This window comes from Diceros bicornis, chromosome 24 (assembly GCF_020826845.1).
Source record: "Diceros bicornis minor isolate mBicDic1 chromosome 24, mDicBic1.mat.cur, whole genome shotgun sequence".
Taxonomy (NCBI): Eukaryota; Metazoa; Chordata; class Mammalia; order Perissodactyla; family Rhinocerotidae; genus Diceros; species Diceros bicornis.
This window is the reverse complement of record NC_080763.1, coordinates 9,280,840-9,301,473: the sequence shown is the minus strand read 5'-3', so window position 1 is coordinate 9,301,473 and position 20,634 is coordinate 9,280,840. Positions and strand designations below refer to the sequence as shown.

Here is a 20,634-nt window from a genome sequence, read left to right as displayed (position 1 = left end):
ATGATTAAAAGTCTTGCTACACTCGTGAAGTTTTATTTATAAGCAGTCTTGATGTTAGCTAACTTGTTTTAAATATATGTTCAAGAAAGAAATGGGGATTCATTGATTTTCAATTTTTAATGGCTTATCTTTTGTTTTTTGCAATCCCAGCTTTTCAAGAGTTTTTGTTAATGTGGAATTTCACTGAGGAAAAGTGCTTTTGATTAATTTGGTGATTGAGGATATAGGTTACCCCTCTTTTAATTAATAAAACTATACTTTTTCCTCTTCATTACTTGGCAAATTAAAAGAAAATTCTCTGTATTCTTTTTATTTTCTCCCTTTGTTCATTTTCTCTATCTATGGAGGTGGAGAGAGGCAACCTAGATCTTGGCTGGTGGATTTGAAGAATCAAACAGTGTTGTTTTATAATATACTATAAGATTGTTTAGAAATAAATTATACAAGAAACTAAAATAATTTGCACAAACTCATCTTCCTGTTAATCTATAAGCTTCAATTTCTCCCCATGAAATCTTTAATTTGCAAGCTTGTTACCTATTTTGAGGTCAAAATATTGAGAGAGAACAAAAATCATTCAATCATGAATTTAAATTCTCTGTGTAGACAGTTAAGAGCACTCAAATATTCCACAAGTCCACAGGAGGCGTTGATAGTGTAATCTTTGTTCTTTATTATTATTGATGCCCAGCATGATGTGTTTGTATCACAAAGGCAAATCCAATGCCTACCTTTCTAAATTGCTATGGTTTTTTTTTGCCATTCAGCTGGTTTTCAACACACGAGAAGTGGAGGATTGGAAGCTAAATGTTGTATATAAATGACATACAGTTTGTGACACTGAGTATATATTTCCCATTACAGTGCAGGAGACTATGAAAATCATAGATGCTTTTTTAAAAGAGCTGAAATGGTTTCCAAATTGTCAAGATTATCAGTGGTTTCCATCCTGCCAAACTTTAGTGATCTCGTCTATTCGTTAAAGTTCTTGAATTCTTGATAGAGTTTGACACAGATGATCACTTCTACCTTCTTGAAATATTTTCTTCACTTGGCTTCCCAAACATCCCATTCTCTTATTTCACTCACTACATTGCTTCTTCTCAGGACTCTTTACTTGTTCCAGTTCTTCTTTCTGACTCTAAATTTTGGAGTTCTCAGCCCTTCAGTATCCTCTACTCTTTATTCACACTCTCCATACATGATTTCATCTAGTCTCATGGCTTTAATTGTCTTCTGTACCCCAGAGTCCCGAGTGTATATATCTAGCCCTGACCTCTACATGCCTATACTCTAGAGCTTATTTGACCCCTCCACTTGGAGGATATCTCTTATATCTCAAATGTAACATGTCCTAAACAGAATTCTTAATTTCCCACCTCCTTGAAACAGCTCTTCCTTCAGTTTTCCTCCACTTACCTAGTTACTCCAGCCAAAAACCTAGGAGTCATCTACCATTCCTGTTTTCCTCACTACTTAACCCTAACCCAACTAACCAACTAAGCTATCCCCAACCCAACTCTAACTCCAGCCAAATCCAAAGGTGTGTCCTATGGCTTTCATCTTGAATCCAACTCTTTCTCACCACCTCCACTGCTGCAACCTTAGTCTGAGCGGCCGTTATCTCTTCTGGCCCACGGCCATAGCCTTCCACAGGGTCTATCTTCCTGTACTGTTGTCTTTCTCCACTAAGTAACCAGAGTCATCTTTACAAGATGTAAATCAGTTCATGTCACTCCTTTGCTTAAAAAAATCTTCCCCTGGTTCCTTTTAGAATAAAATTTGAACTTCTACCTTGTCTTCAAGACCCTACATGATCTAGTCTCTGTCTACTTCTCCAGCCTTCTCACACTCCTCTCTTCGTCAAATACACCAAGCTTGTTCCTGCCTCAGGATATTTTCACCTGCTGTTCCTTCTACATGAAAAGCTCCTCCTTCAGATCTTCACATCTTCTCCTTCTCTTAGTTCGTGTCTTTCACAAGTCATCGCAAGAGGTCTTCCCTAACCACCTATCAGATGCTATCTGAAGTGGCATCCTTGCTCTCAGGATTTCTCTATCCTTTACCCTACTTTGTGTTCTTTGGCAAACTTAACACTATCTGAAATATATTATTATTTTTTTGATAACTTGCTTATATTCTGACTACTCCACTAGACTAATTTCCATGAGGGTAGGGACTTTGCCTGTGCTGTATCTCTAGTACCTAGAACACCTGCAGAGTGCACGTGTTCACTAATTGTTTCATAAATGAATGAATAAATAAATGAAGTATTCATCAATTCAAAATTAACCAAAATTTTTTTGGTTAACAAATATATAAATAAATATGTTGCCTAGGGAGATGGGCACCAGAAGATTCTGATGTCATAAGGAAACGTGGCTTTCCAGAAAAACGTGTCCTAATGTGAATCTGTTTGGCTTCCTTTGTTCATAGCTGTTTTTTTATAGATAACAAGGAAGCACTGGATGATGCATCTAATTTTGAAAAAAATGAACTCTTGCAGAAGATAAAGCAGGTAGGAAGATAGAAATGATAATTTTTAGATTATAATTAGATTTTATTTTTAGGTTGTATTTTAAATATATGTGAGAAATGTGGAATTTTCCAAAAGTAGATTTTTCATTCAAAGTAGATTTTTCATTAATGATCCTTCACAGTAATTGATTTAAAGAATTTATCCCCTCCCAAAGTACTTTAAATATATGAAAGAGCAAAGGTCGTACATGTGAAGATGAATCATTTTTTTGGTAACTTTTCATGTAAGTGTGGTTATTTTACATTAGGAATATCCGTGACTAATGGACATTTTTCCTGTGAGTTATTTAGAAAAATTAGGACCTTTTGGCTGTTGTGTGGTACCTGTGAAGTGTGGCAACCCATTACTGCACTTAACGATGTTAGTGGGATATTTGAGTCAGATTTAGCACCCAGGAGAATTCTCTAGACATTTTTAAACTTAGGTTAAAAGAAATATCCTAAGTAAATAATCATGGGTGTAAACCAAGATTTATCCACAAGATGTTCAGTGAAGCATTCATTATGATAGTTGAACAATTAGGGGGAAAATGTAATTAAAGTCCAACAAAAGGGCCTTGATTAAATGAGTAATAGTTTACAATGCATTACTGAGTGACAAATATATTATAAAACAGTACATATACTATGACCCCATTTACTTACATAGATATACAAATACACATGCACTCCAGACATAACTGAAGTTCTTCTTGCCCCTTGCTCTGAAGATGAAATGTCCTTGATGTCCCCTCCCGACTCCTGTATATATATCCTTAATTTCAGTATTCCAGAATTTGTAGTGTCAGGTACCCTCTGCCTACATTCTGTATCTCTGTTTTGTCCCCAAGTCAACTGGGTATCAAATTCATCCCTTTCACTAGTTTCTAAAAGAAATCTAATACTAACAGTAAGCGTTTGATGATCTATTGCAAACTGTGTTGGAAATTTGAGTGGTGCTGGTGAGGAATCCCGCTGCAGACACATGCCATCTTGTGCCCCTCCTTTTCTTTTGCTTGCAGTTCCTCATCCACCCTCTTGCTCCAGGATACACCACCACCTCACACCCAAATTCTTGTCCCTCCTTTACAAAGCACAGCTTTGCCTTCCCTCTGAAGCCTGCTCCCATGCCCTGGGGCAGGAACATCAAAGGCAGTTCTCTCCCAGAAGAATGATTTGTACCAGTTAAATTCCTTCCATTTCTGGTTGGAGCTGTCAGTATCAGGGATGGCTTCCCTCTGGGCTAGACCTACTTTGAATCTTCCAGTTGCCAGGATACTGAAAGACAGAAACTAGACAAGGTTGGTTGGTTGATTTTTAAAGTTGTCTTTCATTCTCTGGGCATAAGATATTTTTCCTTTCCATTTATTCCCTATTGTAGGAACTGTAAGGCAGCCTTCAGATGGTAGCGCCACAGTTCCCAGCCCTCATGACTGTCTGAACATCCCTAAACTGGCATGGCTTACTCAGTCAAAGGGCAAGTGCAGAGAGGTTTCCCTTTAATCCATCGCCTTCAGCCAGATTCCATGAGTACAAGGGAGTGGCCACTTCAAAGGGAACAGGGCTCTGACCCATTTATTATTTCCACTGGGGTAGAAACTGGACTCTTGATGACATCCGGTCTTAATTCTCATGAGTTATGGGAGACAAGTTCAATGATAACACAAAATTCTATTCTAACTTTAATTTTTTATTATGAAATATTACGCATATACAGAAGAGTACATACACTATAAATGTACGATCTTTAAGTACATATCTATCTTTTGATGAATGTAATTTATTAATTTTAATGAAGTTCAGTTTATCAATCTTTTCCTTTTTGGCTAATGCTTTTTGTGCCCTGTGTCGTGAGGATATTCTCCTACATGATCTTCTAGAAGTTTTATTGTTTGACCTTTCACATCTAGGACTACAAGCCATCTGGGATCTGTGTGTGTTTGTGTGTGTGTGTGTATGCGATGAGATGGTGGTCAAGATTCATATTTTTCCATAAGATTCTCCAATTAACTAGCACCATTTAAGGAAAAGATAGTCCTTTCCTCCGCTATATTGCAGTGGCACTTTTTTCATAAATCAAGTGTGGCTCATAAATGTGTGTGGAGCTGTGGAGTCTCTATTGTGTTCATTTGGATTTGTCTCTCTTTGTATTAAAACCATACCATCTTAATTAGTAGTTTTAAAGTAAGCCTTTATAGCTAGTAGTATAATTTCTTCAAGTTTGTTTTTCTTCAAGATTGCTTCCACTATTCTTGGCCCTTTGAATTTCTATCATTCTGTCAAGTCCTCTCAAAAACCTGTTTGGATTTTGATTGAGGTTGCATTAAATCTATAGATCAATTTGGGGAGGATTTTACGTTTTTACAATATTGAAGCTTCCAATCCGTGAACATCGTGTATCTCTCATTAACCTTAGGTCTTCTTTGTTCCCTTTGACTTAGTTTTTCTGTTTCACTATGATGTGTCCAAGTTATTCTTTTTATTTATCCTACTTGAGATTTATTGGGCTTCTTAAATCTGTGAATTGCTGTATTTTGTAAGTTCTGCAAAATTCTCAGCCATTATCTGTTCACATATTTCTTTTCTCCCATTCTCTTCCCTCTCTTTCTGAGACACCAATTACATATATGCAATTATTTGTACTAACATACGTATCCTCTATGCATGTTACCCTTTTTTCTGTATTTCCTACTTTTTGTCTCCTGCTACATTCTGGGCAGAATGGTCTTATTTGAGTTCTTAATTTTGGTTATTGTATTTTTCAGTTGGTAGCTTTCAAATCTGCTTTGTCACTCTTTACTGTTCCTAATTCTTGCCATAATTTTCAAGTATGTCTAATATTTCTTTGGTTATAGTGAACACAGTATTTCTATAGTTCAGTGTCTAACTCCAATATCTGATGTTTTTGTAGATCTGTTTCTGTAGTCTGTTGTTTCTGCCAATTTTTGCTTATGCTGTCTTATTTCCTTCTGTTCCTGGTGGAAAACTGTATGCTGGACATTATACTTGAAAAATATGTTTGTAGAAACAATTTAAGGCCTAGGATTATGGTATTGTGATCAGATTTTCATTCACTTCTATCAGATGCCTGGGGTGTTACCAGTCTTGACCCTTAGGTGAAGGTGATCTTCATTCACCTGTAGGTTCCCTGGTTCTCTGGTGATTGAAGTCAGGCTGGACCACTTCTAACAGGCTTATTAGCTTCTAGGTTACCCTTCTCCAGAGAGTGAAGCTCTTTGGGATCCCACGCTAAAGCATTGGGAGGTTGATCAGGCTCAACACCTGGATGAGTTCTAAGTGTTGACTTTTGTCTCCCTTGTCATGTGAGAGAATCAGAACTCAGTTGCCAAGTGGTTTCTTCCATATCAGTAAGTATTCTCAGGGTAAAGGGAGTTTTTAGTCCTGGATTTACCACTCTGGATTCCTGCCTTCTTGTACAATTAGGCCTAGTAATTCCTCATTATCTTCTTAGTTCTTCAACACTTTTAAGAAAATTTGTTTTTCATCCAGCTATTTTAGTCATCTTCAGCCAGAAGTTTATTTTGAACGAGTCAGCTTACCATTCCTACTAAACCTAACTTTATTACCTCATTTGAAGCAATTCAATGGTGACATCTAAGCACAAATTTCTTTCCTCATTCAGACATGAATGGGTACTAATTTTTTGTCCTTGAATAGAAATATTTAACAAGAAGCAAACATAATATCTAGTCAAAGAGGTTTTGAGCAAAAGTTTTGTTACGTTTTCTTTTCCCTAGTATAGGTTATCTTCTGGGAAAAGGATATACAGATCTTGCTGAATGATCCCAGTTTATTAATCCCAATTCTTCTTACAATATGAATTATTACTCTGTAGTTTTACATCAGTGTTTACTACCTTTCTACACTTTTGTCATAATTTATAGAAGAGGCCCCAAAATGTACAATTGCATATTTGATATAGAATTAAAACATTCAACATTTATGGCGTAGCCATAGTGTGCTCAACAATATACCCAGTGCTCTAGAGAGTTGCCCACCAGACTCTTACTTCCCTCAAAGGAACGGTGAAGTGAGTCCTCTACCTCAATTCCTTTGGGTTTTTTTTCTAGATGGCTGAAAAACTACACAAATGTCGTTTAGAGAATAAAGATCTACGAGAGAAATTGCATGTTCTCACCAGACAATATAAGATTGTCTTAAATGAGGAGGATAAAGTTTTTATGCAGAAACGGAAAATTTACGATGAGTATGTTTCTATCCGTGATCCACACATGAATTAACATGCCTTAGTTATGGGGTGCTCTCCTTGCTATCAAAGTGGTGACTCTCCACTTAAGCTTATCCTGGTTTTAAAATCTGTTAACAACAATGAAATATTCTTTAACCAATAATAAATAAACACATTCTAATCTGCCTCTGTATATACTGAATAATGCTTTCCTTATATGGGTCAAATCAAATCTATAAACACCAAATGCATTATTTTTACTTCTAAATCAGATTCTTGAAAGAATAATCATGCTTTTAGCCCATGAGACTATCTAGAGAAATAGTGAGATTTACCTTAATCAGAAACTGACTCTGCACCTGTATTCCCTGTCTCAGAGGAGGGTCTGATCATTGACACGATCCCCTAACCCAGAGACTGGAAAATTAATCAAGGAAACCCGTATCATTCACTACCCACTGGACTCCATTCAAGCACTAAGGCTGGTCAATTCCACCTCCCAAATATTACTCAAATATATCATGTCCTCCTCTCCAAAATCAATTCTTTTCATCCCTTTCAGCCTCTTTGGTTTCGCTTGCCCTTCAAAAGTTCTTCCTATTTTCTGCTTTACCACCCCTAACTTGTCCACCTCCCTTCCACCAGAATGATCCTTCTGAAACATCCCTCTGATGTCATTCCTTTTCATCAGTCACTGCATTGTAATCAACTGGGTACAAATCCCTTTGTCCCACTGAACTATGAACAGATCAGGGCAGTTGCTCTGTCTTATTCAGCCCTATATCCCCAGGACCTCGTACATTGCTTAGCAGATAGTGGGCATTCAACATGTTTTCTTAATGAATATTACAGAGTAACATCTTGTAAGCATGAATTATGTAAGTAATAATCCATTACCACACTCAAAGTTAGATCACATGGTAATGTAATTACAGTGTCCAGGCCACTGTGTGAAGCTGAGTTTATGGTCATTGTCGTAGCATCTAAGCTGCAGAGAGTTGCTGCAATCGTTTTATCTCATCCAACTGAATAGCCTACTGAGAATGATACTGTTAGTATTCTTCAGACAAAAGCTTTCCTCAGATCAATACTAAGTTAGTTATCAATTTGAATCATAGAATATGCTGATGACAAATAATTGTAAGACTAAAATGTTTACTACTGTTATTGGTTTTTGTCTTCTTCAGCTCAGGCTGCCATAACAAAATACCATAAACTGGGTGGTTTAAACCACAGAAGTTTATTTCTCACAGTTCTGGAAGCTGGACGTCTGAGATCAGAGTGCCAGCATGGTCAGGTTCTGGTGAGAATTCTCTTTCTGGCTTACAGATGGCCATCTTCTCACCGTGTCCTCACAGGGGAGAGAGAGAGACAGCAAGCTCTCTGGTGTCTCTTCTTATGAGGGCACCAATATCATCATGAGGGCCCCACCCTCATGACCTCATCTAAACCTGATCACCCCCCAAAGGCCGCATCTTCAAATACCATCACACTGGGGGTTAGGCCTTCAACATATGAATTTGCAAGGACACAGTTCAGTCCATAGCAGTTTTGAAGAAGATGAGACACTTAGATAAAGCACTTTCTGTTACCGGCATGTTTCTATCAATGTCTGGAAACTTGAACAAAACCTTAAACCCCCCATTATTCTCCCTGCAAGTTGGAGACAAAAAATAACCCCTTTTTATAAAATGCCTCATGGGTGCCACACACTGGCTTAAGCACTTTATATCTCATTTAATCCTTACACCCAGTGAGGTAGACACTGTGATCCCCATTCTACGGATGGGAAAACTGAGGTTTATGCACAGGTCAAGTTTCTTTTCAAGGTCACACTGCTAGGAAGAGGTAAAGCCAGTATTTGAAGTTGGTCTAACTGATCCTTCACATTTCACAAAAGAACACGACAAAATTGATAAATGGTAAAAGAGATGCCAACTCAGAGGAGTGGAGGACTATAGAACTGCTCTTGTTTTATGCTTACTATTACAGTTACTGTTCTTTCTGTGGCTTGGGAATTTTCGTAAGTTTGGATTTAGCCACCACTGGCAAAAAGATTTTGTTTCTATTTTTACTAATTTGTTTCGTAAATCGTTCATGAACTGAACTTTCCAAACTATTATTTAAATTCTTATTTGTGATTGCATATTTTCTCATGCTGAGGAGTTAAAAACGATGATTTCAACCTTCAGCATATGATAACTCTGTTTTTTCATGGTAGAAATCAGAAACAACTGGCATTTATTGCTCAGAAAGAAAACTTCCTCTCACAAAGAAAAGTAGACATCAAGAATATGGAAGAAGGACTTGCCACACTGCGTGATCTTCATCGGTATGCTTGTTGCCTTTGAAATTTTTAATCTTCGTTCTTCTCTGCATTTATTTTTATGTTTTTGGTGAGGAAGATTGGCCCTGAGCTAACATCTGTTGCCAATATTCCTCTTTTAGCTTGAGGAGGATTAGCCCTGAGCTAACATCTGTGCCAATCTTCCTCTATTTTTTGTATATGGGATGCCGCCACAGCATGGCTTGATGAGTGGTGTGTAGGTCCACACCCGGGATCCGAACCTGCAAACCCCAGGCCACCAAAGCGGAATGCGTGAACTGAACAACTATGCCACCAGGCTGGCCTGCCTGCATTTATTTTTTAATAAGTTGTAACAATAAATCTATGTCAATTCTAATATACTGTAGAAAAGGAGGTTTATAATTGGCTATTTTGCAGTCCAGAAAAGTCATTATCACTGACTCCTTCATTGACAGGATATGCAGGTTCTGAGTTCTGTACAAGCTGCTGGACGTAAGGAATGAACCAGTTAGGGGTCTAGTGACCAGAATGTGCCCAAACATTGCCACAACACTGATGCCCTGTGATGTTCATTCCTGCCATTCTAAATCAGTTTAATTTTATTGTAATTTTTCTGATTAAAAACATAATGCCTGTGCCTGATTTTGAAATTCAAATATAGAGATGTGTAACTTAGAGAGTAAAAGTTACCCTAATCTCTCTATCTCTCCACAGAGATAATCACTGCTAACAGTGTGCTATATGTGCCTTCAAATGTATATACTTATATATGTGTGTGTATGTGTGTCCAAAAATTGGATTGTATTCTTCCATAACTGGACTTTTTCCGCTTAAAATTATATCTGGGTAACTTACCTGGTGTTATATGTCAATTATATCTCAATAAAGCTGGAAAAAATTATATCTGGTAGAATGATAAAACAATATGGTAAAATGGTAACATTTGGAGAAGTTGGTGAAACGTTGCATGGGAATTCTTTGTACTGATTTTTACACTTACCCGTTGAGTTTGAAACTATTTCAAAATAAAGAGAGGGGCCAGCCCCGTGGCATAGTGGTTAGGTTTGGTGTGTTCTGCTTAGGTGGCCTGGGGTCGCTGGTTTGGATCCCGGGCACTGACCCACACCACTCTTCAGCCACACTGTGGTGGCAACCCACATATAAAGTAGAGGAAGATTGGCACAGATGTTAGCTCGGGGCTAATCTTCCTCAGCAAAATAGATGAATGAATGAATGAATAAATAAATAAATAAACAGAAAACATCGTATATATGGAACCTCTTCCCTCATTCTTTTCTCTAACATAGTATTCCTTTTACAGATTATACTATGTTTTATTTAACCAGTACTCTATTGATTGACATTTGGGTTTTTTTCCTGTTTTGTATATTACAAACGTTTTTCAAAGTTGTTTCTCTGTCCATCCATGTGACTATTTCTTTATAATAAAATCCTAAAAGTTCAATTACTGGATCAAAGGGGGATGCTTATTTTTCATTTTTATAGGTATTGTCAAAATGTCCTACATCAATATTCCACCGTTTTACACTCCTACTAACAATGGGCATAAAGCAACTTATAGTTTAGTTAGGCAGATGAGCAAGACTAACACACATGAAATAATTAATGAACCACATATGACTAAAGAATACAGTATGAATTGTAAAAAACAATCAGAGAAGAACAATCAGAGAAGAATGAGAGGAAGTGCAGTCAGAGTCTTTCTTTGTTGTATAAGGGTTTAAAACTTGAACTAGACCTGTAAAAACAAGTTGGATTTTTCTGCTTGTTCATCAAATGGGGGAATAATATCACCACACACAGGGAGATACATGATTTGAATATAGGACAGTGAAGAGACCAGCTTATGGAACCCAGATAGGTGGTGATGAAATTGAGCACGTACCAACAGAAGTCTAGAATGCAGTAGGAAGCGTAGTTTTTCGGTTGCTTGTCCTTATATTGTTTAATATGTTTAAACATCTATTTCTCATCATGTCAGCTTCAGAAAGGAAACTATGAACTCTTCCCTATGAGAAAGTGGGAAAATGGAATTGAGTTGAGTGGGGTTTTATTTTCCTGATGAGTAATGCACATTTATAATCAATTATTGTGTCATCATTGCTCTGGTCACTAGGAAGCTCAGAGCTAAATGTGTGGCCCAATGTCGGTATCCATTTAGGATTTTTTATATTATTGTTGCTTTATTTCAAACTAGTTCAGCTCCTTTGTGGATTAAATTAAATATGTAAATAAATAAAATCAGTAAGGTTGGGGCAAATTGTGAAGAAGCTCACAGTTCCAGGAGAGGATATTAGATTTATTTAGGTAGCAAATTGAGAGCCCATACCATGATTTCAAATAGAGAGAGAAACATGAGCACAGTTGTGTTTCTAGTTTATTTAACAGCGTTTCATATTCTAAGTTTCATTTGTGAATATTTCTATCTTTTAAAAGATATAAAGTCACATTTTACTTATGTGGCCTTCAATTCATTCCTTTGCATGAAGCACTTAATAGGGAAAAAAGGGACTAAAAATAATAAAGGCTTCTAATATCTATGCAAATACCTTTGCATTTCCGTACATCCTGGATTCACAAGAAAATCTCCCGTCCTTACTATTTACCCCTGCTTCAGGAATCTATGTTAGCTTTCTGCATTATGTATTGTATCAAATCAGAACTCCACCTAGAACTCAGAGTTCCTCACCAATTTGTTGACCTTAACGCTTCCTGTGTCACAGTGTTGTTTCTCATCGTATCCTCTGCGTGCAGTAAGTCTGCCTTGGTCATAAGAGTCATGACTTGCTGTTCCTTCCCCTGTATCTTTGCAAATGATGATGTCCTTTCCTTGGCAAGATTGCACCTCCATTCTGGCTATCCGTGTTCCTCCCACTATTAAGCATTAACCTCCAATGACCCTTCCTCACCTGCCTCCCCAGAATCTGTCCTTCTCTGCCATTGGGTATCCACTTCAATATTTGCAACGTTGGTTTACACTTGCACAAAATTGTCATTGTCTTTCTATTAGTCTGCCCTAAAAGCTTTAAGTGTTTCAAAAAATTCATTTTGTCTCCCAATTAGACAGTAGCCTTATTGTGCATAAGAATTAGATATAAAGTCTTTTACATATTCTAACAGCTCCCACAAATGCGAAATCCAATCTGTTTTTCTTGTTTTTAGAGCAACAAAGCAAGTATATCGGAAACAAATAAAAATCCTGAGTGATAACCTGGAAAGAGAAAATCAGAGATGGTAAAAAAAAAAAAAAGTTCATGTGTGTAATAAGTCATATATGTTCTCTTAGTGAACAGGGCCCCAAAGCTGTGAGAAACTCAGAGTACTTGTTGGCTAGAGTCCAAGCAAATGATTTTCCTAAATTAAGTCTTGTAAGTTCTTTTGGATCTAGACGTGTTTGTTAGTTTGACTTTTTTGGCATTGGACAGAACCAAAGTTTTCCATTTCAATTGAATGAAGTCACCAAAGAGGAAAATTGCCAAGATTTGTGCAATGCCTCTTGTCATCCAGGCTTCTGTGTGGGCCAGTAGGGTGTGCTGTGCAGGGACCGAGGAGAGTGGTTAAGGCACAGGCTCTGCAGATGGCCCATTTTGGTTGCCCTGCCTCTTACTATATGTGACCGAGGCTAAGGTGTTTAATAATCTCTCTTTGCTCCCATCCCTATACAGTGGGGGGTAGTAGTAGCACCCACCTTGTCAGGTAGCTGTGACTGCTGAATGACATGGTCCACGTAAAATATTTAGATCAGTGCCCTGCACCTTTGCCTTGCGAAAACTTAGCTGTATTTTTTTACTGTTATTGCTGTTGTTATTAATGTTATTTATAAGACTCCAATTGCACATTTTTACCCTTCTCCAATTATGTGGCTTTTTAATATTATGGTGGAGAGAAAAATTTGAGAACCCAGAAGCTTGAAATCTCCTATTAGCCCTTTAGGTAATTTAGGTAATTCCATTACTATTTCTGCCTGGGCCTCTTCTTTTTGCACCTGCCCCTGAGCCTTCGCATTTCTATCCTTTACCTAAAGGCGGTGAGTGGCCAAGTGTGGTTTGTCCACTGCCCCTTATCCTATTGGATGTACCGACACAACTTCTTACTGTGAAGCACCTTGGAGAGACGGCATTGAGACAGTTAACATTTTGTCTTGTTATTTCAGCTAATGTGCAGAGACTGCATCACCAATAGCACAAACAATTTTCTATAATCATAATAGGATTTGTTTTGCTTTGAGTTTCTTCATCTTTTTGATAAACTATGTCAATTTAATGCTAATTCTTTTCTAATCTCTAGTGTTATAACTCAGTGGAAAATAGCTTGTTTGCGAAAAAAACATGCACGTTGGATAACCAGGGTAAAGAATGAAATACAAGAAATAATAGATAAAATTCAGGCTGCAGAACTTAAACGCACTGAATTATTAAAAGAGGTAGGGAAACTGTAGGGACTTGGTATTATCCCCTATATTGCACGTCAGTAATTCTCCTTCAATATTTAATTAAACCTTATCTTATTAAAAGATCTTTTTCTTTCTGCTGACTTCATGTTTAGAGTAAATTATGTAACTTTCTCAAGAAATGTGTTCACTTGCTGTGTATTAACTATAGGAATTTAGCAAATGAAGGAGGAGTTCTTTCCAGAATACGTTTCTGAAACATGTAACCAGAAACTTGGGGGTAGTTTTTAGGGAAACTATCTCTAAAAGTAAAGAGACCCAATATCATTTATTTAACTCTTATATTTACCCTCTGCCTACCCCCTTTCCCCCAGCCCCTATTCCACATTTCTTCATGTCACTTGTAGATATTATTTGGTGAAAAAATTAATCTCTGGAGGGAAAAAAAAATACCTCTCAGTGGTTACTGGGAAATAGTATAACCTGAAATCAGAGCCAAATCTCATGCAAAGAGATGTTAGCTTATCTGGCTGTTTGAAAATGTAAGGCTGACTGCTATAAGACAAATGACAAATCCTCACTTTTTTTCTAATTAGACCAGTTTTAGAGAAAAAGAGATCAATGAATTTTTGGCCGAGATTGAAAAACTTACAACAGAATTAAAACAAGAGGAGGAAGAATTTATTGCCAAAGAAAAAAAGTTAATTCAAGAGTTGAGCAAGTATGAGGTAAGTTTTATCTTACATCTAAGAATCATTTTAGAAGACTATATATCGGGGGGGGGTATATTTCATGCTATTCTAACCACTTAAATGTAAAAATAAATCTTCTAAGAATCATTTTAGACAGCTATATATCGGGGGGGGAGGGTATATTTCATGCTATTCTAACCACTTAAATGTAAAAATAAATCTTCTAGCATGAACAAGGCTATAATTTCATTCTGAATCTTTCTTCTTCTTTTCCTAAAAAAGAAACAGAGGAACAAGAAATATTTTTTCAGTTAAAAAAAATCGCACACTCCAAGTTATGTAGAAGTGCTAGCAAAGCCCTCGGAGACAGGTGGAGCAGTGCAGGAAGCCACGCAGAGCCAGCAGGAGTGGTTGGGGAGAGTGACAGAGGGTGAGGGAGACCAGAGAGGCCGATCTCAGAAATCCTCCTTAGGGAGAGGGCGTGTACCGACTAGGGAACTGCCCAGAGCTGACCTGGGATAGAATAGAGCGGGGATGCTGGGGGAGGTGGGGAGAAAGACACTGAAGTACCTAGGGGGCCTAGAGGTGGAAAGTCTCCCGAAACACAACACAAAACCCACCTTTCCAAGGTGATGGTGTTACCTTGAAAGGCAAAAGCGTGTTTCTTGGAGACCGCCATCGGTAGTGGAGCCGAGGAGAGAAGGGGTGGTGGTAGAAGCCTTCCTGAACTTGATTCGGTTTGAAGAGGAAAAGAGGCCTGGCCACAACACAGAGGAGCTTTCTCTGAAGGCAGCAGTCCCTTGCTGGAGCAAGGGAGTAAGGAGTCCTTACACTCCGAAGTTCAGATCTTAGTCTGGTCCACTCCTCCCCAACACACCCTGCCACTTCCTGCAGAAACCCTCAGCAGATAACAGCTTCAAGGAAAGCCAGTTCTTTCTAATATGAATAACACAAAAAAAGCAGACACGTCTTCCATACAAAAATACTGCGAGAAAAACAAGTGACGGGGGAACGATCCTCTCTAACAAATGAACACTCAAAAAAATGGTGTGGAACAGATGAAAGCTGTGATCAAGCGTTCCTCCAAGAATTAAAAAAATAATTTCGTAGAATTTCCAAGGAAGGTAGGCAATATGGAATTGTAGGAGCTCAGGGAAGAGATGTCAGGGGGATGGCCAGAAAGAGGAGGAGGTGAAATGGAAACAGGACAACTCCCGGGACAAACAAGGACAGCCAGCACTGCAGTGGCTCGTACAAAACCAGAAGCAGCAGAAGGGCAAGCGTTGGGTTGTAGCATGTCCGGGTGCCCAGTGTCCTTCTAGATGCTGGAAAAAAGAAATTAAAAAAAAAAAAACAACAGACAAAGAGCTCTGCCCTTGCAGAGCTTCCATCCTAGTAGGGGGAGATTGAAAATAAACAAGATAAACCAGTAGAACATGTAGTCTATTCAATGGCAATAAATGCTACTGAGAAAGTAAAGCAGGGATGTGGGGTCGGGCGAGTGTATGGGATGCGTCTGTGTGCCATTTTAAATAGGGCAGAAAGGGAAGGGTATAGCCCGGAAGGATGTGAGGAAATATGCCATGTAGATATCTGGAGAGAAGGCAGCTCCAGGTAGAGGTCATGCTGAGCACGAAGGTTCTGGGGCAGGACTGTCCTATCTGAGGAATAACGAGATGGGAGAGAGTGCTGGAGGTGCCAGGGACTCATCTTCAGGGAGCAGATGCAGAGATGGAATTAGGAGTGCAAAGGTTTATGAGGGAGGAATACCTGTGAAAGGACTGGGCAGTGGAAGCCCCAGGCCGTTAAGTGACCTGCAAACTCTCTGGGGAGCTCTGGAGCCAGGACTGTCCATTAGGAGAGTCTTCCCTTGGGCAGAAATGACAACACCCTTGTACCACCTCCTTGCTTAGTCAATGGATTGGGGGCCACCCCTCAAAGGGCCCGATCTTGGCTAGATAGCAAAGCTGACTCTGAAGGAGCCAACCACTGGAGGCTGTCAGCAAACCACACTCTGCCACAGGGCAGTGAGTTCTTTGAAGGGAGATCCAAGAGGGCCACCCCCAGGTCTGCCACACCTTACAGGCTGTTGTGAGTGCTTTGCCTTTTGCTCTGCCTGGGCTGGGAAGCCACCCGAGGGTTCTGAGTGGAGGGCTGACATAGTCCAACTCTTGTTTAAATAGGATCACTCTAGCTGCTATGTTGAGGAGAATTTAGGAAAGAAATGGTAGATGCAGGAAGACCAATTAGGAAGCTAGAGCAATACTCCAAGTGGTTCAAGCTACTTGAACCAGAATGGTAACTGAGGAGGTGGTGAGAAGTGGTCAGCATCTCAGAGATTTTTTGAGATAGAGCTGACCGAGTTGATCAGCATACTTAACAGTAAACCAATGGGGACAATTGCCTTAGAGTTAGGAATAAGATAAGGACACTATTGAATGTTGCATTCAAGCTTGGAAGTCTGAGACCGCAGATGAGAAGATTGCTGCAGACAGTCCTCCAGCCTGCACTCCACTTGCCAGGCTGTGTGCCCAGCAGGGCTGTGTCCACCTGTGTCTGATCCATGAAAAGGCTTGGGCCGATGGCAACCTGTGCGCTATTGTTATAAAGCAACCACGCCTTTCCCCTTGATAATCACCGTCAATAACCCCAGGCATATTGGAATCCTGTTTCTGCCTTTGGTTCAGTGGCATGAGGAGCCCAAAACAGAGAGGAAGCAATCTCAGATTTTGGTTTTTGGAAACATTATTGTGCTCATGAGAATGGACTGGTACCAGCATCCGTCTCTCCTTTCCAAGGCTCCAGCTCCAAGGAGTTGCAGCAGAAGCCGGAGTCTGTCCTCGCTGAGCTGTGTATGCGTGTGGCTCAGGACCCCGGGAAGCTGAGGGCGGATTTGCAGGAGCTGAAGCAGCTGCAGCCTGTCTGCCGCGCGACTCCAGCAAGCTGAGCCAGCAGACAGACGACTTGCCTGAGCTGCAGCAGCCCCTGGTACCAAACCCTCTCGCAAAGCATACAACAGGAGCGTGCTTTCCTGTCAGGACAGCGCCGGCAGCCTGAGCCGTGTGCAGGCCGTGGGAGTGGAGAAACGCACGCACGTACCTCCTTGTACCTGAGCTGTTCTCTTTTAGAGATCCTGGTATAGTTAATACACGATGGAGTTTCTTAACACTGCAGTCTGGAGAAATTTACTCCTGATTCTGCTCTGTGATATTTTTAAATTGATGTTTTTATGTGTGTTTTTTCCTTCTATATTTATTCATAAGGATTCTAATGGCAATTTGGGCGGGGACCTATCAGGCCAGCATATCACTGTACTAATTAGGCGTGAGCAAGCTGCTCTATCAAAGAGATGCCAAAATACGGTGAATATAAGCAAGATGTGTGGTAAAGCGTTAGCAACCCTCTCTCCTCTATTGGGAAATTGACCTTGGCTTAACTTTCTGGCTCCTTCCCCTAGTAGCCTGATAAAGGGGGACCATCAGTCATTTTATTGATACCAAACCTCTTAATCTCAAGTTCCTGTGCCCAACGCGCAGTAAACCAGTCACTGAGACATGCTTGGAGATGGAGAAAGTTTTATTTGAGTTGGCCAAAACAAGAAGGCGGGAGGGTGAGTTCTCTCAAATCCGCCTTCACAAGAGAGGAAAGCAGGGGTTTTATAGAGCTAAGAGGCTTGTCAGGAGGAGTTGTGGAGAAACCAAGGGGTAATCTTTCCCTCCAGAGAAGCCCTTGGGCAATCCGACTTCTGGGCATCATAGTTAGCTGGGTGCTGGTTATCTGGTGATCACAACCTCCCCAAAGGCATTCTCTTTCTTCTGCAAAACAAGCTCACAAATCCTCGACACCCCTGAGTCACCTCTCAGATTAAACAAGAAAATTTATTGAATATCTGCAGTAACCTCAGGTAGCTGGCTTCATTATCAGGCAACATTGCTTGTAGAGAACAACCCCTGATTGGTGCACTGCATGTGGACTGGGAGAATAACTGGTGGGAAACCAGAGCATTGGGTTTTCCTGGGTTTGGTGCCACTTTTACCTTGCAGGGACCTGGAAGGTATGCCCAAGAGATGTTGGTTCCTATCTAGACATGGGGCTTCTAAGCGGGAGGCATCACACCCACTCATGTGGGTCTCTCTCTTGCATCTGAGTTATCACTTCTGTGGGGTCAAAGGATACTGGCCTCTGTTGGCTGTGTCGTGAAAGTACCTCCTGCTGGGGAAGCATGCCTGGCATTGCCCTGCTGGCACTCAGGTTTCCTTCAAATTATGTGTGTACAACTTGGATAAAAATAAAAACTAAAAATAAATGTTTTTCAGAGTAAACTGGGTCAAGTTGGCCTATTCAAATCTTGAGAGTCTGAGTATCTAGTTGAGAAGACCCCTTGATGTGGTCATTACAGTGAGAGAGACGTTTATGTCTCTTTCCCAGTCCAGGCCAAAGGGAAGGGGTCCAGGGCTGGAAGGGAGCTCGCTATCCTCAGATGAGGCTGACATCTTTGGGTCTAAGTGGCAGCCAGAGGAAGGAGGGAGCACGTACCCCTTCCTGTTGCAGGGCCAGGACCTGGAGTGGGACATGCCACTTCTGCGCACAAGCTCACTGGTCGTACCCACCTGCAAGGGAAGCTGAGAAGTCACTCTAGCTGGCAGCCATACGCTCAGCTAGAACTCTGTAGTGCTGACATTAAAGGACTGGAGAATGGAGGTTAAATGTCAGCTGGCTGTCTCTGCCTTAGTCACCATTTTAAACCCATCCTGACTTTCTAAGCAAGGTCTAACTATTGTTCCCTTTGAAACTAAATAAAACCTGAGTTTGAATAATTAGGCAGGCATGTAGTATTATATTCAGTAATTGCTACCCCCTCCCCATTTCTTACTTACATCCATATTTCTTAAAACTTGTGTATATTCTGTTTTCCTGTCTGTTTTTTTTTTCATGAAATATGATGAACAAAGAAAAATGTTCTCAAATATGTTTTTAGGGTACATATATGGTAGCATTAATGGAATCATAGAGTAGAGCTACAGAACTGAGAGGATCTTTGGAGAGCCAGTTGAATCTAGTCTCCTTACTTTATAGATTGCCAGAGAGACAGTTAGTCAGCTGACAAACAGCTTTTAAGTATCTAGTGTGTGCTGGATACCATTCTATGCGCCTCAGGATAGGAGGACAGACAGAACTCTCCCCGTCAAAGCACTTACATTTTACTCTAGAGTGTTGGGTAAGTTCTCCAAAATCATACCTCACCATAAGCTTTACTTTCTTTAAAGCAAAGATTTGCTAAGGAAATGCAAAGTAACAAAGTAAAGGAAGATGAACTAGTCGAGTGTCTTCCACAACTTCAGGAGGCGGAAGAAGACTATATGGACAAAAACAGAAAACTGACAGAGCTCAGTGATGTTCTTACAGGTACATATGAAGCACTTAGTAACTGACCTCCAGCCCAGGTAAGGAATTCACTGTTGTCTTCTCACACAGGCAGGTCGTCAGTCACAAGCCAGTGGTGAAGTTCTCCCAGCTTTTCCCATCACCTTTCACTCTCAAGTCTCGACTTCTTGCCTCGTCTACCAATTTCCTCTCCTCCACACCGCAATCTCACTGTAGCTCTTGTCAAATTTTTTCTTTTCTCTTTTAGAAACTTTTTAAAATTGAGATTTTGTAGCAACCACATTATGTGGTTTCTCTCTGTACTTGGTAAAGCTACCTTTATCTGCCGCCATATGGAGAATTTTTTCTGTTTCTTAACATGACTTTTCAAATTATATCTTGTTTCCGGCTATGGCTTTCACTATTTATCAAGTAGGTACTCCTTAGATTTTTTTCACTAACCTACCCCTAAGGCAGAGAGAGAGAAGAGCTTGTCCCAGATCTGGGGTCTTCGCAGAGGATGTGAAATGTGTCTGAAAGAATGCATATTTTGCATTCTGTTACATGGCATAACCATGTCTGTATTTAATATAAAAATAATTATTTTCTCCACAAAAATTGGATGTGGTCATCTAAGCCTGCACCCCAGAGTTCATAGACCCAGAATCATCCCTAGAGATGTGAGACTTGTCTTGCATTTGGGGAGTAGAGGATCATTATCCAAGGAGTCCCTGTTAAACAGGACAACTTCCAGAACTACTTCTTCTAGATGATGGAAGAAGTGCCATGGGAATCGGAAGACCAGGACCAAAAGTTACAGAAAGGACTGGAACGGGAGCAAAAAATGTGCACTGGGCTGGGAATGTGCAGCTGGCAAAGACGAATGTGGGGATAGGAATTAAAATGTCGAAATGGGACAGTCATATGGAAACCTAATATGTTCAAATGTGAAATAAACAAATATTTAAAAGTGAGTAGCAGCTATTGCCAAGGAAGGTGGATTTTTTTTTAATTTTTATTTATTTATGTTTTATTGACGTTTTAATAGTTTTTAACATTGTGAAATTTGGGGTTGTACATTTTTGTTTGTCCATCACCATATATATGTCTCCCTTCACCCCTTGTGCCCACC

At 39.8% G+C, this 20,634-nt stretch overlaps 1 protein-coding gene across 1 annotated transcript in view; it reads left to right on the top strand.

Moving 5' to 3' along the window:
* Window positions 1-20,634, top strand: part of CCDC175 (coiled-coil domain containing 175) — a 68,176-nt gene that overhangs the window by 27,171 nt on the left and 20,371 nt on the right. The window contains exons 8-14 of the mRNA XM_058567974.1: window positions 2,437-2,518; window positions 6,609-6,745; window positions 8,949-9,059; window positions 12,219-12,290; window positions 13,344-13,479; window positions 14,043-14,174; window positions 19,406-19,544. Coding sequence (XP_058423957.1) covers window positions 2,437-2,518; window positions 6,609-6,745; window positions 8,949-9,059; window positions 12,219-12,290; window positions 13,344-13,479; window positions 14,043-14,174; window positions 19,406-19,544 — 809 coding nt within the window. The remainder of the gene's footprint in view (window positions 1-2,436; window positions 2,519-6,608; window positions 6,746-8,948; window positions 9,060-12,218; window positions 12,291-13,343; window positions 13,480-14,042; window positions 14,175-19,405; window positions 19,545-20,634) is intronic.